The sequence below is a fragment of the Centropristis striata genome, chromosome 5, assembly GCF_030273125.1.
Source record: "Centropristis striata isolate RG_2023a ecotype Rhode Island chromosome 5, C.striata_1.0, whole genome shotgun sequence".
NCBI classification, from domain to species: domain Eukaryota; kingdom Metazoa; phylum Chordata; class Actinopteri; order Perciformes; family Serranidae; genus Centropristis; species Centropristis striata.
The window spans coordinates 27766689-27784399 of NC_081521.1; the positions used below are offsets into that span (position 1 = coordinate 27766689).

Here is a 17711-nt window from a genome sequence, read left to right on the forward strand (position 1 = left end):
CAGTAATCATTTCATTTTAAACAACGTAGAATATTCAAATTATTCTAACACAAGTTTTGTATAATAATGCACAAACTATCCCTTTAATCCTCATACAGTGTCTGAAGGAGGACTCTTAACTGATATGTATAAGTTAGAAGAGGCAGGTAGCAATGGTGGAAAGTAACTATGTACATTTACTCAAGTACTGGACTTAAAGTACAATTTTGAGGTACTTTTATGTACATTTTATGTAACTTTATACTTCTACTCCACTACATTTTGAGGCAAATATTGTACTTTTTACTCCTCTACATTTAGCTGACAGCTTTAATTACTTTTCAGGTCAAGATTTAAAATGAAAAACATGATACATTTAAAATTATTACCCATTTTTATAAATTAAACCACTTAAAAGTTTATTAGGTAGTTAAAATGAGCGGAGTGGAGTCATTTCACAGTGTGGTATTAGTACTTTTTACTGAAGTAAATGATCTGAATACTTCTTCCACCACTGTCCTTTTTACTTCTTTACTTTTTTTTTTTTTTTTTTTTTATTTATTTATTTTTTTAAATTATCATTTTTTGTAATTTTTTTAATTATTATTTCTTTATTTTATTTTTTTTCCCCTGCGCTTCTGCGCATGCGTGGCTTCCCCACCTCTAATATTTTGTTATGTTGGTCAGATTTAGTGAAAGACGATTATCCAGGACTCTCTGGATAATCTGGATGGATGCAATCTAGTGGGGGGTGTCTTCACCACTGACACGTTTTATTTCTTATCACATGCCGAATGCCATAAACTGCTAAGAATGGAAACTAATGAAACATAGATAACAAACATAAAGCATTTTATTACAACCAACAAGGGGATAAATGTACTACTGAAAACCAACTTAAAAATCTGACAGAACCAGCAGACATCAATTTTCTTAATGAAAATCTGTAGTTTTTTCATAATGAAAACAAAACAGCATTTTTGATAAATCCATGTAAAACATTCAACTTATCTTTCAAGTTACATACTCTTTAAAATACAGGTCCTATAGATAGACATGATTATGTACAATATTTACATCACATTGTACCAACAAATTTATATTAATGACGTTTTTTTTACACTTAATGTTGACGAAACAATTTAATAAACTAAGCAAGCACACGCTAAATTTGACTTCACTTTCATGTCTACGCAATTCAACATGACATAATGATAATGTATCAGTCAATCGTTGCCATGTGGGAAACATTCAGAAAATGAAACGGGCAGCGTGTTCATGATGTTTGCTACATAAAGCTACTGGCTAACTGAGGTTGGTAAACAGACGTTTTTCATTACAGCAGTGCGCTATATTGCACAAGCAAGTCAGCATCCAGGAGATCATCTAAAACTGAAAAAATGGGCTGAGATGCATGAAAAGGCAAGACATTTATTATTAGAGACATGCATCTCTATTCACAGTATTCATCAATGAAGAATAAGGTTGTCATTCAGCCTCCTTTAGTGTGTGTGTGAATATGACTGATGGTCATGAAGGCAGGAGGGGACAGGTGGCCACAGTGATTTTCTTTTCTGTTCTGTAGCAGCAGCATGTGCCAGAATAAAATATGACTACCAACAGCATGCGATGAGTGTGAGAGGAGTGCGCTAAAGGACCTTTTCCCACAGTAGTTGCACTAAAAGTTTGTAATATTGACACAACTTTTAAAAGACATGTTACTGTTAAATATCTCAAGTGCAAAAAAAGGCAGCTTTAGCCTAACTTCAGCAAATCCTCAATCTATTTACCGGCCATGATTTTGTCTAGTCCTGGCCACGAGGGGATGTAGTAGCGAGGCAAAGTGCCTTCCATGAGCCTCTCCATCCACAACCCCAGGCGGTCCAGTTTGTGGTGGATCTGCAGGGTGGATAAGCTGCGGGATCGGTTGGATTTGCGCGGCGGGTGGTCCTCGCGGGAACTGGACCTTGACCTCAACCCCGAAGTGCCCCCTTCATCCTCAGATGACTTGTTGTCGACGTCTTCCCCAGTGTAGACGGGCTTGAACAGACAGAGGTACTTTTTGTGGCCGTTAAGAGCCAGCACGTAGCCGGTGTAGTCCATCTTGTGGTTTCCACCATCGTCCTCGTCTGCATCGATCTGCATGGCGTCCTGGGCGTATTCCAGCAGCGTGTTCATCCACTCGCCGTGCTTGTCGATATTCAGGAAAGAGAAATGCAGCGTCAGGCTCCTAGGAGAAGGTTGAAAGAATGAATGTGATGAAGTTTCTATAAAGAGGATTGTTTTATACATGACAAAATGTTAAAAAATTATAACGTGGCTATGACTGGACATCTGCACCTCGTCACACGATGGCGGTACTGACAAGATGATTGGCTAAATAGCTTTGCAAATGTATCACTTCCTGCCTCCGCTATATGGCATTAAAGAACGCAAATCATACACCATGTTGCTCAAAATTAAGTGTAGACCACACAATATATATTGTATGTGAATTTTAATGTTGGTCACAGGGGGCTACACGGTGATGTAGTGGTTAGCCGCACAGCAAGAGGGTCGCAGGTTCGACTCCTTCGGCTCTTCTGTGTGGAGTTTGCATGTTCTCCCTGTGTCAGTGTGGGTTCTCCGGCTACTCCGGGTACTCCGGGTTCCTCCCACAGTCCAAAAACATGCACTTAGGTTTAATTGGTGACTCTAAATTGCCCGAAGGAGTGTATAAGAGCATGAATGGTTTTCTGTCTCTATGTAAACTGGCGACCTGTCCAGGATGTACCCCGCCTCTCGCCCAATATCAGCTGGGATTGTCTCCAGCCCCCCGTGACCCGAGTGCAGATAAGCGGTTAAGGATAATAAATGAATGAATGAATGAATGAATGGTCACATAGGGCCTTTCTGTCTGTTACCACTAGGTGGCTCTATGACTATAGGTAAATATTTGCATGCAAATGTCCTCAGTCCTGGATTCTTATCAAGCATGACAAATGCACGACAGATTTGACTATCTACATTTGAGTTACAACAACTTCCTGTTTCATGGCAAACCCCTTTTTCTGTGCCACCAGGACAACACCCTCATGATCTTCACAATACAGCTTAATCATGGTGTTTAGGCTTTTTTGACCACATGACCTGGTCAACTGGCTAGGAGGAAAACATCAAAGTATAAAACATAATCAAAACAGTCATTTTCTGGTGCCAGTAGGGGGCGCTATAACTACGGGTCAATACTGAGATGCAGATTTCCTCAGGCCTGGACTCTTTTAAAGCATGAAACATTCGTTGCAGATTGGACAATGTATTCTGAAGTTACAACAACTTCCTTTTTATGGCAAAACATTTCAAATTTTGACAACTTTTCATCACTTAAGAGTTTGTTGAAGTACTAAGAAAATACAAGTGCCAGGAAATGGTGAAAATTGCCCCAAATTGTACATTCAAGTTAATGAGAATTTTTTTGTAAACTATATCATGTTTTATTTACCTACCAAATTGGTTTAATCTACTCGAAATGTAAAGGTGGGGGCTTAAAATTGACTGTCAGGGGATACTATCAAGCCACTTTGTCACCCCTGAGCATGACAGCCATAAAATATCCAATTTTCCACCAGTTTTAATGCATGTGCAATATTTTCCAGTATCTTTAGACACTCAAAAACACAGTTAATTTGAGAGAATAATCCCAATTTCTTGCATTACAATAGGGTTCCCCGCACTGTTTGGTGACCAAACTCTAAATATAATTTGACTTTATTTTCTCCTCACCCTGTGAAGGAGTAGACCTCTTTGGCAAACTTGCTGAGCAGGATGTTCTTGGAGGCGTCAGTGAGCACCAGCACTATGTTCATATGTCCTGGCCTCAGCTTCACCAGGTTGCTAATGTAAGTGATATCCGTCAGCTCCGTCACCTCCACAAAATTCTTCTTGGGGGGCCGACTAAAATGAACCACAAAACAAAAAAGCTGTAAAACTAAAAAAAACAATCCAGCACTGGATAAAGCTTTAATATGGAAATGATAAGTGTATTCTTGCCTTGAAGTACTCCCAGTCCCTGGTGACCCATTTTCTGCTTTTGTTCCATCTTTTGGCTTTGGTTTAGTCTGCTTATCTTCACTTGAGTCACTGAAAAGAGTACATTTAATAGCATTATTTCTTTGGCTTGTCTCCATCTTTCTTCATACTGTGTCTCTTTTAAGGTAAATTTTCAAGCTTTTCCAGTATCTTACACCTGTTGTAAATTGTATGTTTTACTTACATACTAAAAGGGGGAGATTTCACTTAACCATACCAACAGCGATGGTATTACACTTTTTAATAATAATAATAATCCATTTTATTTATAAGCGCCTTTCAGAACACCCAAGGTCACTTTACAAAGAAGCATAAAATAATTTAAAAACAGTGGCAACAAAATAAAACATCGAACAGTATTGAGATGGTGAGTGGGTGACTAGGTGGTGTATGCTTGTCTGAACAGATGAGTTTTGAGTCTGGATTTGAAAAGTGGCAAGGAGTCAATGGTGCGGAGGTCAGGAGGGAGATTGTTCCCGAGCCGGGGAGCAGAGCGGCTGAAGGCTCTACTGCCCATGGTGACGAGGCGGGCAGGAGGGACAGAGAGCTGGAGGGTGGAGGAGGAGCGGAGTGAGCGGGCAGGAGTGGAGACGTGGAGGAGGTCCGAGATGTATGGTGGAGCCAGGTTGTGAAGCGCTTTGAAGGTGATGAGGAGTATTTTGAAGTTGATCCGGTGTTTTATTGGAAGCCAGTGGAGTTCTTGCAGGATGGGGGTGATGTGATGAATGGTGGGAGTCCGGGCTATGATGCGTGCGGCAGAGTTCTGGAGGAGCTGCAGTTTCTGGAGGGATTTATTGGGGACACCGAAGAGCAGGGAGTTGCAGTAATCAATCCGGGAGGTGACAAGACTGTGGACGAGGATGGCAGTGGTGTGTGGAGTGAGAGAGGGACGGAGATGAGAGATGTTGCGTAGGTGGAAGTATGCAGACCGGGTTAAGTTATTGATGTGTGAGTGAAAAGAGAGAGTACTGTCGAGGATGACACCCAGACTCTTTACCTGAGGGGAGGGAGGGACAATGGAGTTGTTGATGGAGATGGGGCAACTGTTTTTGGAGGAACATTTCAGCTAGGCTACTCACTATTTTTTACATTGAACATGTGATTATCTATAGTCTATAGATGGATATAGTCAGATTGCAAGAGAAATAAAGTCATAATTTCAAGCATTTACAAGCACTTTGTCCAAAATCCAAGCACTTTTTAAACCTTGAAAATACAACATTTTAATTCAAGCATTTTCAAGGATTTAAAGCACCCGTACAAACCCTGTATAGTTACAGTTTGGGTGGTCTAGATGTATCGTAAAGCAACTGACCTGAAAGCCTGGATGACCACAGTTCCAAACAGGATGAACAAGGCAGAGAAGATGAGGGACAGAAGAGGCATCATCTCACGCCTACAAATCATCAAAGATTATAGCTCAAAAGCTAGTTATTCAACGACAGATGGTGTCATTTTAAAACTTCTCATCTTCAATATCAGAGTCTTACATACAGTCATGGAAAAAAACAGACTACCCTTTTTCTTCAACATCTTGTTAATTTTAATGCCTGGTACAACTAAAGGTACATTTGTTTGGACAAGAGTTTAATTTAAGAGCTGATATCTAACCATTTTCCATGGTTTTCTTGATAATAACCAAAAATCATTATCAAGAAAACCATGGAAAATGTCTAGATATCAGCTCTTAAATTAACCTCTTTTGAGCTATTTTTGTTCTTATCATTACATTTGTCCAACCAAATGTACCTTTAGTTGTACCAGGCATTAAAATTAACAAGAAACTCAAGAAAACAAGGGTGGTCTTATCATTTTTCCATGACTGTATATGTGGAATTGCTTACCAGTTGTTGTGCAGAATATCATCAATGACTTCAGAGAGGTAATCGTAAGATGCGTAGATCCATCGGATTACAAACATCTATAGAGTGAGATTTCATTTAGTAACCGGGCTGATATTTCACACAGACAAATACAAACAGCAGACAAGTACGTACAGATGCAAACTCGTTGTTGAGCTCAGGCAGCATGGCGTCATGGACGAGGATGGACGGGTCCTTCTGAAGTCGCTCCAGCTCCTCCAGAAGACGCTGCTTGTCTTCATCACTGCCGTTCCAGGCGGTCACCGGCTTGAACAAGGCCTTCCCTGCAGCATTACGCCTTTCCAGGATCACCACCTGAGAGAACAAGGATGCGGTCAGTTAATATGAATCTTTAATGATACAGTTGTCATTGGAGGATTAGCTATTAGAACCCCACAACAAACACATCCATTTGTCCCATTCTGTGAGGAATAACCCTCAAAATGATTCCCATGGTCCAAAAACATGCACTTAGGTTTAATTGGTGACTCTAAATTGCCCGTAGGTGTGAATGAGAGCGTGATTGTCTGTCTCTATGTGTCTGCCCTGTGATAGTCTGGCGACCTGTCCAGGGTGTACCCTGCTTCTCGCCCAATGCTAGCTGGGATCGGCTCCAGCCGCCCCGCAACCCGAGTGCAGATAAGCGGTTAAGGGTAATGAATGAATGAATGAATGAATGAATTAATGATTGTGTCTCTAACCCTCACACTTGAAACAAATATATAGAAGCAGTTTCATGCATTCCATATACTACAGCCATACCAATTCACACTTGCTGTTGTAGAAAGATTTTTTATATCTGTCATAGGGACAGATACAAAAAATCTTTCCTTCCACATGCCATCACACTGTACAATAACAAATAATAGCCTGGTTCATTACATACCGTCGTTATGCACTTTATGTGTTTTTTATGCACACTGTTCATGGCACCTTATTTGTTTCATAGCACCAACATTTTTATACTGCATATTCATATTTATTCTGCACTGGAATTCTACTCCTTAATACATACTCCTTCTTTAGACACTTTATTTGTATTTTTACATTACATTTTATTGTATTTTTATATTTTATTGCTTGAAGTATGCCTAGGTTGTTCTTTTTATTTAATTATTTAATTGTGTTGTTATTGTCTCTGTGTGTAATGCTGCTGCTACACTGTAATTTCCCAGCTTGGGATAAATAAAGTACATCCATCTATCTATCTATCTATCTATCTATCTATCTATCTATCTATCTATCTATCTATCTATCTATCTATCTATCTATCTATCTATCTATCTATCTAGTGCTGGACGTGTATGAGCGTACCTGTGCTGGTGACTGTGCACTGTCCTTGTTCTGCATGAGGATGTCACAGAGCGGTTGCTGTAGGCGTTGGTACACATAAGCAAATCTCACCACTTCCTTGGCATTGGTAGAGGCAAATGAAAGAAACGCCTGGTTTCCGAAAGCAAAGGTCTCTTCGTCACCTGTGATCAGCAGGACACAGTATCTGAGGGGAGGAAAGAGATAACAGTATCTTTGTAAATGCAAACTACATATCATAAAATACCTCAAATGAAATGTGGTAATTACAGCAGCTGAATTAATTCGGTTTGGTTTCATATTTTTATTGACTCTGGGCAAGGAGCAAAATCTGGCAGCCTGAAAAGTGCCTCAAACCTGTATTCTTTCTTTTGCCAGTAAGGGGTGACTTGAACGGTTGCAAAAAATGTGATTGTATAGAATTCTATGAAAATAATGACCCTACTTCTAACTCTCAACACAAAATGAAGATGACCAAATTAGAGTAAAATAGACAATAAAGTAAGGTATTGTTTTTCGGGCAGGGTTAAATTGTGATTGACAAGTCGCTACCACAACAAGTCGTGCAGGAGTATGGCCATACGTATCCAAGGCACTGTATACTTTGAAATAGACGTGAACTTGTTTCTATGTTTTTGTCTGATAACTTTGACCCTTTCACAGTATGTTTTCAGTTTATAAAAGGTGATTATAACATTTCGGTTTCCTAAAAATGCCTTGATCAGCATCAGTTTGTACTAAAAGACACTCTGTACATTTTATCTATTCACCAAAATTAGCAATTAATACCTGAGAAAGTGAATTACAGATGTACATTCCTAATGAGCCTAGCTAGTGCAAGTTTTTGCTGGTTACTTGATATGATATAATATGATATGAGATATGACTTTATTTATCCCACAGTGGGGAAATTTAGTTGTCATAGCAGCTCAAGATACAGACACATAGATACAGAAGACAAAATAAAGATATAAATAAGACACATGCATACATTCTATACACATTATATACATACATTTCTGCTATTTGGAATTTATTATTATTATTATTTTATTTTAATTTATTTTTTTACATCTTTTGTGTTTGTTTGTTTTCCTGAAAGTACTTAGTGTTTGCCTTGCTAGTGGTACCTGGCCCCACCAGGCTAACAACCTGTGTAACCTGTCTGGCTCCTTCTTGTTCAAATATGGCCCCTTTAATGGTCCCCAGTGGTTCACATCTTTGAGGCAACTTCCTTCAGTCTGTCTCACAACAGTAAAAATCGTCCCTTATGTATTTCATAGACAGGTGAGTAGGAGAGGGATGAGTGGATCAAAAATCCAGAGGAAATTCTTGCACAATGTCTAACTTGCAAGATATATATTTATCGCAAAGCTTCGGGTGCTGCCGAATCGTTACCGATGTTTTAAAAAAAATAAAATGTTATGTTGTCTTACTTTCTGCGTCTATGGAACTGTTTGACAGGACAGAGCTCGTCAAAAAGCTTCTGATTGACCAGCCGTGGCACCAGGAGGAATTTGTTGTTTGACATGAACTCATCAATAATTTGCTTTTTCATTCCTTTAGCCTGCAGAGAAAACACATATGCAAACAATATAGATAAAAAAAAAAACAATGTGGTAACATTTCTGTGTGTAGTTTACAGTGGATAATAGCTCCTTGCTTCTGTGCTTTACCTGTATAATATCAGCGGGTTTGTCAATGTTCTCTTTGAAGACCAACATGGTGGGAGCGTAGGTGTTAATATTGAACTGTTTCTGCAGATTAGCAGTCTCTGAGAGGCCCTGGTCCACATAGCCAAACTGAAAGTAATCCTTATAAGCAAAAGCTGTCAGCTGTGGAGACGCAGAGATAAATGATTGACATGTTTGTGTCAGTTATGTAATTACTGTCAGTGGCACATGGTGTACATTTCACAGAAAAAAACCTGCAATGTGAGAGCCTACTTTGTAAAGCAGAGGAACTACAGGCACTTGGTCGAATAGAAGCACATGTGGCTTGTTGAGCTCATGCCAGCTGTTCAGGAACTGCAGGTCGTTCTTGTCTGTGACCTAGAGTATAGAAAATGCTTTTTGAATTTCATGCATACTGTATATCTGTTCCCGACATTCATACAGCATTTTTTAAGCCATCCTCCCTGTACGATGTTCCATCACAAGACAGGAAGATACTTACCCACTCCACAAGTCTCTGAGGCAGCAGATCTTCTACAAACTGTCTAAGGTGCTCCTTTGCTACAGCGTAATGGAAAAACGTCACTTTGCCATTTAAGACTCCAAGTATTGATGGGGTGCGATGGGCACCAAGGTGATTGGCTAACCGTCTCTCATAGCCAACATCCACCACGCCTATCCCCACACCTGCAAAGACAGGATATTCAACATGTATACAAAACACAGAGAGCATGGCTGCTGTACGAATCTGAATAATTATAAGTTAATTCCAAACCTAGAGTCTCCATCTCCTGCACCACCTCTTTCCATACAGGCTCAATGTGGATGCAGCTGAAGCACCAGTCGGAGGTGATCTTTATTAAGTACGGCCTCTTGTAGCTGTCAGGCACCACGTCATTGACATACTGGTTAAAGTGCAACGTGTACTTGCTGTCAGCAAAATCCCTGTGGTTCTTACTGTTAAAGGGAAAGTTGAAGAAGGAGTCATCGAAGTAAAAGCTGTCGTGGCGGTTACCGTAACGACTGTTGCCATATGGCTGGGTGTCATCAGTCTGCCCGTAACGGTCATAATTGGCACGTTTGTCTTCACTGGACAGGATCTAGATTTGGGACAGAACAAATATCAATATGGCAGATTCTTTATCACCGCTTATATAGACATACCACATGATGCAAAAGGTTACACACCACCTGCACAATATGGTAATGAGTTCCAACATGAAAAATAACCAACCTCGTAAGATTTGGTAATCTTGATAAACATGTCTTCAGCTCCTGGATTTTTGTTTTTGTCAGGATGCCTTGAGAAGAAGATGTTTTAGGTTTTGGTTAAGAATTGAGTGATGTTCATAAAACGGGTCAGTGCCATGTGAAAAATATTTACCATTCTTTTGCAAGACGCTTATAGACCTTCTTGATCTCAGCCTGGCTTGCACTCCTGGTTACTCCCAATATTTTGTACGGGTCCATGTCAGGCCCAGCATGGGTTGCTCCTGTCAGCAGCACTGAGAGGACCAACACTACAGCCAGTGGCACAGACATCTTTGACCCTGCCATCATAGTAACCTTTAACACATTAGAAATTTGTCACCCTGTTAAAATAATCGCCTAACTCATTTTCTCAAGTTTTGCAGGAAACACTAAAAACTTCACCAAAAGTGTAACATATGACATTTATTGATCATTTCACTCAAAAAGGATGTAACAAAGGATGACTATTGGCAAAGTAATAACACTGTGTGTAAATTATGTAACTTAAGAGAAATAAATGACTTAGGCTATTTTTTGAACATGCCTTTGTGACTTAAGCAAGATATGGTAACACTTTATTTTGAAGGTGTCTACATAAGAGTCACACAAGCCTGTCAGAAACATGATATGACAAGTATCATGAGCATTAATGTTACTTCAAAGTGTCATTAATGTTCATGACACATCCCATGTCATGTTTATGACACGCTCATGTCACTCTTATGTAGACACCTTCAAAAGAAAGTGTTACCATATCTTGCTCAAAAAAATGCCTAAATCACATTTTATTTTGACTTAGGCATAATAAATCCGCTTAAGTCACACACTTGACATAGGTCATTATCTTAAAGGGGTAAAATCACATGATCTGATCAACTGAGGATGTAGGCGATTTTACCATAGGTGGCCAGCGTCATGAGGAGATGATTTAGGCAAAAAAAAAAAAAATTGACAAGAAAATGACTTAGGCGATTATTTTAACAGTGTGACGAATAGTACCAACACCGGAAATCATCACACAGTAAAAGGCATAATGATGAAAAAAGATGAAGACAACCGGGTAGCTAAATAAAAATGGCATTATAGCATGCTAACTACAAACGCTAGGCAAGCTAGGTAATATATGTCAGCGAACTAAAACAACGACGGATATTACAATATTATAACCCTGCTGTCATGTCACTGTACTGTGGCATTAACGTTATTCCTCGAGGACAGAAACGTTCACGCAGTTTTTTATTAGTGTTAACGTTAGTTGCACTGCTACAGAGGCTATCTATCTAAACACAGCAGTACGTTCACCTCAAGCAGATGTAGTCAGCCGGTACTACGCCACATATTTGGGAAAGGGTTTGATGATATCCAGCTTGTTAGTTGATGTAAAAAGACAGCGATATGCAAAGGGTGTGTTCAACAGCATCCCACGGCTCCTCCAGGAGCTCTCACAACCTGCTGCTGCGAAGCAGGAGCGGAGGGGGAGGCGCCAAGTGTCGAAATTAATTTTGGGAGATTGAGTATTTAGTGACACTTTAGGTTTCGTTTGTGTGTGTTCGGTTTATTGCTCGACGCGGCGCGGATTTTTCGTGCGAGTATATATCATGAGCATTAATGTTCCTTCAAAGTGTCATTAATGTTCATGACACATCCCTTGTCATGTTTATGACACGCTCATGTTACTCTTATGACACCTTAGAGTAAAGTGTTACCAATATTAGTGTCAACAATAAAACACTGATAAACTAAACTGATAACTAAACAATCTCCCTCCAGCTTTTCTTTGCTGGGTTCTTATCTGATGCCTATGAATGTGGCAAATTATCAAAGAAGTGATGATATCAAAGGGGTAAAATCACATGATCTGATCAACTGAGGATGAATGCGATTTTACTATAGGTGGCCGGCGTCAGGAGAAGATGATTTAGGCAAAAAAAAAAAAACGTTGACAAAAAATGACTTATTTTAACAGGGTGACAAGGTGGTACGCTGGGCGTGTGTCAGCGGCGCGCAGTAAATAAAATCAAACGTACCTTGTTTTTTCCCTCAGTGCACCAATCACAGGCAGTGGTGATGTAAACAAGGAAGTGGCCAGCGCAACCGAGCACAAATAAGAGAAATGAAAGGGGAATTGTAGTATTTTTACAGGAAAAAAGGTATAATTTCCATTTCACAAACGAGTGGGAGCAGTGCGCACTTAATTAGGTATTTAGGACACCGAGTGTATCTGTCTGTTGTAACAAAAATAGTTAAATACAGCTTTTTTAAATACTTCTGTGTCTCCGTCGCTGATGTCACGTTATTATTGATTGAAGAATGGAGGAAACCCACAAAAAGATTCTTCTGCGAAATAGGACGAATCTTGTTGAAAATTTGGACCCGTCGATCCTGTATGATGGCCTCATTGAAAAGAGAGTTTTTACCCAAGACATGATCGATGAGATAAAGGTAAGACAGCCTTTAGAAAGGTCAGTGTTTCTCAATCTTTGAGGGAGCTCCAGGGGGTCCCCAGAAAAATTGGCTATAGTTTCGTTTCAATATAAGATATGGTTTTCTTGATAATGATTTTGGTTATTATCAAGAAAACCATGGAAAATGGCTAGATATCCGGTCTTTCATTAAACTCTTATGAGCTATTTTTGTTATCATTATATTTGTCCAAACAAATGTACCTTTAGTTGTACCAGGCATTAAAATGAGCAAGAAATTGAAGAAAACAATGGTCTAATATTTTTTTCCATGACTGTATAATAATAATAATAATAATAATAGTAATAATAATAATAATAATAACATGGTGCAAGTAATCCAGCACTTTTTAAATAATTTCCGTTTCTTTCTATTTTTGCTTTGTTATGGCTAAGGACTGTCTGTCCAACTCCCTACACCTGTAGTTTTAATTCATTTCCCCCAAAAAAATATACAAAATGCACAGTAAAAAAAGGTAAAGATGACTTTAAATTTAAAAACATAAAACATAAAAACATTGGTAATACCTGACCCAATGTGTATGAATACACACATAAAAGGTTGAGACCCACTAGGTAGATCATTGCATCAAATCTTAGGTTATTTTTTATATGTCTATGAAGACTCACAGCAACACATTTTAATGTATAGATGGTACAAATAATAATAATAATAATAATACATGTATTAAAAATAATACATTTTATTTGTAAAGCATTTTTCATAAAGTAATCTCAAAGTGCTACAGAAACCAGAAACAAAATAAACAAAAGACTAAGAGAAAAATAAGCAGTAGATAAAAAGACACAGGTAATAAAGTACATTAAAGAAAACAGCTAAAGGAGGAGATTAGGTGCCGAGACAATAATAAAAAACATCTAGGGACAACCTAAAAATGCCTTTCTGAACAAAAGAGTTTACACCAGGTACACACCTGTCACTGTGTCTCCTGTCAGAGCTCTGGGACCAGACGAGCCCAGGCCAGACAGTTGGTCCAGGACTTGGCGACACGTGGGAGTCGGGCCTTTCCATTATTTCTGCAGTGCCTTCAGGAGACAGAGCAGCACAGTCTGGCCGAGCTTCTCCAGAACGGCGCTCCAACTGTTCAGCTACAACCTGCAACACCCACTCAGGTTGACCGCCCTGTTGTCCAGCCTCTCCCAGTCTGTAAGTGTGTGATACTGTAGTATATTTTATGAGTATTATATCATACGAGTCAAAAGAATACAGTAATTAGTACTAAACTGATACTTTGATAGCTTATATACATGCTTTTTGTTTCTATAATAGGCCCTGTTTTGGATGTTGATAAGCAAAGAAAAGATGAAGTCCCTGTCAATCCAATAAAGAGCACCAGTACTACTCCCAGTCCATGTAAGCTATGTGATTAATGTATATGCCGATAACAGTCTGGAAAGCTTCTTGATGCTAAACACATATTGATGCTCATGTCACAGCACCTGAAAGGGAGTCCTTAAGACCAAGGCCACCACCCAGAACTCGAAAGGATAGTTTTCAGGTAAGCACTATTTATTTATCATCCAATTTATATCTAACAGAGAGACAAAACGTTGCTGTAGATGCACATTATAAATCTCACATTGTATATTTGCATCGTGTCTCATCTCTTCCTTTTTTCCTCGTATGTGTCAGAGCTATAAAATGGATGCCAGCCCATGCGGACATTGCCTCATCATAAACAATGTGGATTTTGAACCTGATAGCGAGCTGAGCAATCGCAAGGGGTCCAACATAGACCGTGACAAGCTGGAGAGGAGATTCAAGGCTCTCAACTTTATTGTGGAAGTGAGGACAAACCTGAAACAAAGAGTAAGAGTCATTTCTTCTGCTTTTGTGTTTGAAACCACTTTAAGCTTATGCTTGTAGAACTAACAGTTACCTCTGCATTTCAGCAAATCAAGCATGAACTGTCAGCTTTATCGAAGAAAGACCATTCGCAATATGACTGCTGTGTGGTTATTATGCTGTCCCATGGGACTGAGGTATGACATGTCCTGTGTTTGCCACTTTTTCTCCAACTTGCTTAAGGTCAGATCGGGATTACTTGTGTTGTATGCTCATGTTTATATTTCTAGGTGAGTCACAGCCGCTTCCCTGGTGCCGTATATGGTGTGGACGGAAAGCACGTCCCAGTTCAGTACATCACGAACTACCTCAACGGCCAGCATTGTCCATCACTACAGGGCAAACCCAAACTTTTCTTCATCCAGGCCTGCGGAGGAGGTAGCTAACATTGAACACACGGTTGAATAATTCAAATGATATTACACTGATAATACTAAAAATTAGGGATGGGAGTAATTAATTGATGATCGATAAATGGTCGTTAAGAATTTGTTCACTTGTTCACATGGAATTTTAATCAATCTGTGTTTTTATTTTATGTATGACTGCGTATCAGTACTCACTGAACTAAAACACACTGAATGTTCAGTTCTTCGGCAGTATGTGAATAAGCCAATGAGCTAAGAATTAAGTTGGAAAAAGCTACAGTTTGCAAACTGAAAGTTGCAATAACAATTATAAAAGACAAAGAAATACAAGAGTATTAATTTGAGTAAAACTAGCTCTCTGTATTAAACCTTGCTAGCATGAATTACTAGGTTTAATTTGATCCAAAACTTATTTAAACACAAAACACACTTAAATATGCAAGATTACTGTGAAAACTAACCTCATGCCTCTTCGGGGGCTAAAACATTGAACTCCTTGACTTATAATCTCACTAGAGTTAGTTTTATGAGCAACAGGAAGCCTCTTTTCGTCCTTTCAAAATAAAAGTGTCCGCTATCAAAACAGGCTTTTGCATAGTACTGAATATATCTTTTTAATTTTGCCCATTTGTGTATGTTTTTATATAAACTGGAATATGTCTAAAAACAGCGATTAATCGTTTAATTGATCGTTAACATTATAGATGCTGAGTTGGCCGGTTTCTTCCAAACGCCCATCCCTACTAAAAACGGTGTCACATTTTTTTGTTGTCCTTCAGGTGAAAAAGACACAGGCTTTGAGGTGTCCCCTGATGAGGTTAAACCGTCTATCGGTGGAGCAGATGATCAGACAGACGCCATCCCGATGTCCTCCAGCAGCGACTCTCTGAGCATGTCCGACGAACCGGACGCCAGAGCCACGCTGCCCACTCCGAGTGACATTCTGGTGTCCTACTCCACTTTCCCCGGTACGTTTGTGTTGCATTCTGTGCTTATTTGCAGATTAATAACAGTCAGAGATAGATTTACACCTGACTTGCTATGCATGTCTTTCTAATGCCAAATGTGACAAACACAGGTTATGTTTCTTGGAGAGACACCCAGGCAGGCTCCTGGTACGTGGAGGTACTAGATCGTGTTCTTGAGGAAAATGCCGCTACCGATGACTTGGCCACAATGTTGATGATGGTGAGCTTCTCTTCTTACACCAGCAGAATTAGAAGGGGCTCTACTGAATCCCCTTCACCATTTAGAGCTTTTTAATGTCTGATTATTGCTTCTGTTTATTTCCAGGTTAACCATGAAGTCTCCCAAAACTCTGCAAAAGGGCTCTACAAGCAAATGCCTGGTTCCTTTAATTTTCTCCGCAAACATCTCCACTTTCAAACCCTAGCATAGCAGCCAAGTGCAGCTCTCAGTTTCACTTTCAGGGAAATGTTTCGTCTTTTTTATTATCGTAGTTTGATGAGATAATGTCTCAACAGAGTTGAAAAATGTTTGTATGTATGTATGTATGTATGTATGTATACTAAATTCTGGCTGTACTTTTCAATTTACAATAATGCCTAACTGTACATTTCTATGGTTTCTCATGCCTTGCTGTGTTTTTAATAGTTGGCAACTTTTCTAAATGAACTTCTTGGGTATAGGTGTCATATCTGAAAGGAAATATTGTGAAAATGTGATTCAGATGAGGTTTTTATAGGTGTTGTATGTGTCTCCACACATAGCAGCTGTCAATTTTCATGAGACAATCAACATCATGATGATACTTTTTTAACTCTGAAATTTATATTAAAGACTTTGCTAACTGGTATTTCTTTAATATTTTCTTTTCTTTCTATATCAATTTTTATGGAGTTATTTTGTGAAAACAAGTCAGGTTATGCTGTAACATATTCCAAACACAGGCATTTTTAAAAAAAGAAGATATACCTAGATAAAAGAAATATAAATGCAAAAGTGCAACTTCTTTTGTACAAAATGACACAAGTATGAAGAATATAAAAGTGTAAACTTGTGGATGAAAAAACTTTTTTTTTTAAAAATAGAGAAAAAGGAATAAGAAATATAGGCGTGTGGGCCTTCAGAGACTAGATATGAGCGACATATAAGAGATATGTGTCTGTCCATTTCCTACAATATAACTAAATATGCTGGAGGACATGGACAGAAACATTTATGTATCAGACTCTGTGGGTGTCAACTCCCACTGAGAGCAGAAGCATTTCATATTCTCTGGCTGATCTGTTGCTCATTTATACAGCTGTTGTCTGCAGCTGCTGAGTCCAGCTCCAGCTGGCAGCACACACAGTGCTACAGGCACATTAATGCACAGAGCAGGCCAGGGACTGAGTGAGTGAGTGAGTCATCTGACTGTAAACTATTTTATACAGTCTATGTGTAAACTCAAAAAAACAGTAGATGGTGTTTGTGACTCACAAGTACTTTCTTCAAGATTTTTATTTCCCTCCACTGCCACCAGGGATCTCTATAAGATTATTAATTGGTCTATTTCATTTGTACTTTCAGACATATGTTTATCTCTTATATCCTAAATAGCCTCACAGAGCGTGGGTGTAGAGACTTGGCCTTGATTTCTCTCTTAAAACTGTTACAGCTGATACATTTACTGTCATAGAAGAAATCCTCACTATGAATTAGTTTGACAAAAAATTGCATAGTCTCCGTCTCTCATGACGGATGAGGCTTAAAATATCTTGTTTAGTGTTCGGTTGAAATAAAAGACACAAGGAGGCAGCTGTTTATTTTGAATATAGATTGTTGTTGCTAACTAACTTAGCTAGTGCTAGCGTTAGCTGCAGGTTAGCTGTTGTTAGATGATGTTGCTTCATTCCTGCTCCCGATCT

At 39.0% G+C, this 17711-nt stretch overlaps 2 protein-coding genes across 2 annotated transcripts; one reads left to right on the plus strand and one right to left on the minus strand.

Annotated features, from left to right (window-relative positions):
* Positions 1-814: 814 nt before the first annotated feature.
* dnajc16 (DnaJ (Hsp40) homolog, subfamily C, member 16) lies at positions 815-11605 on the minus strand. Its single transcript, XM_059333819.1, has 15 exons — positions 11447-11605; positions 10278-10459; positions 10128-10194; positions 9669-9993; positions 9396-9580; positions 9167-9271; positions 8897-9055; positions 8657-8787; positions 7224-7407; positions 6045-6224; positions 5892-5968; positions 5363-5443; positions 4009-4098; positions 3742-3912; positions 815-2209 (listed from the first exon to the last, which is right to left on the minus strand). The coding sequence occupies exons 2-15, from the start codon at positions 10451-10453 to the stop codon at positions 1762-1764; spliced, it is 2379 nt and encodes a 792-aa protein (XP_059189802.1). The 5' UTR covers positions 10454-10459; positions 11447-11605; the 3' UTR covers positions 815-1761.
* A 634-nt stretch (positions 11606-12239) lies between these two features.
* On the plus strand, positions 12240-16674 carry casp9 (caspase 9, apoptosis-related cysteine peptidase). The gene is made up of 10 exons (XM_059333279.1): positions 12240-12586; positions 13564-13774; positions 13898-13981; positions 14065-14126; positions 14261-14437; positions 14521-14610; positions 14704-14851; positions 15621-15809; positions 15920-16029; positions 16135-16674. Exons 1-10 carry the CDS (start codon positions 12455-12457, stop codon positions 16237-16239), a joined length of 1308 nt encoding a protein of 435 aa, XP_059189262.1. The 5' UTR covers positions 12240-12454; the 3' UTR covers positions 16240-16674.
* Positions 16675-17711: the final 1037 nt, after the last annotated feature.

Bases quoted from the DNA above. Each gene is read 5' to 3' on its own strand.
- casp9 (XM_059333279.1), top strand. From the start codon at position 12,455: ATGGAGGAAACCCACAAAAAGATTCTTCTGCGAAATAGGACGAATCTT. The intron at 14,438-14,520 runs GTAAGAGTCATT...TCTGCATTTCAG, and splicing joins GGACAAACCTGAAACAAAGA to CAAATCAAGCATGAACTGTC. The intron at 14,852-15,620 runs GTAGCTAACATT...GTTGTCCTTCAG, and splicing joins CATCCAGGCCTGCGGAGGAG to GTGAAAAAGACACAGGCTTT.
- dnajc16 (XM_059333819.1), bottom strand. From the start codon at position 10,453: ATGATGGCAGGGTCAAAGATGTCTGTGCCACTGGCTGTAGTGTTGGTC. The intron at 9,056-9,166 runs GTAGGCTCTCAC...GCGTCTCCACAG, and splicing joins TAGTTCCTCTGCTTTACAAA to CTGACAGCTTTTGCTTATAA. The intron at 7,408-8,656 runs GTAAGACAACAT...TCCTCCCCTCAG, and splicing joins CAGTTCCATAGACGCAGAAA to ATACTGTGTCCTGCTGATCA.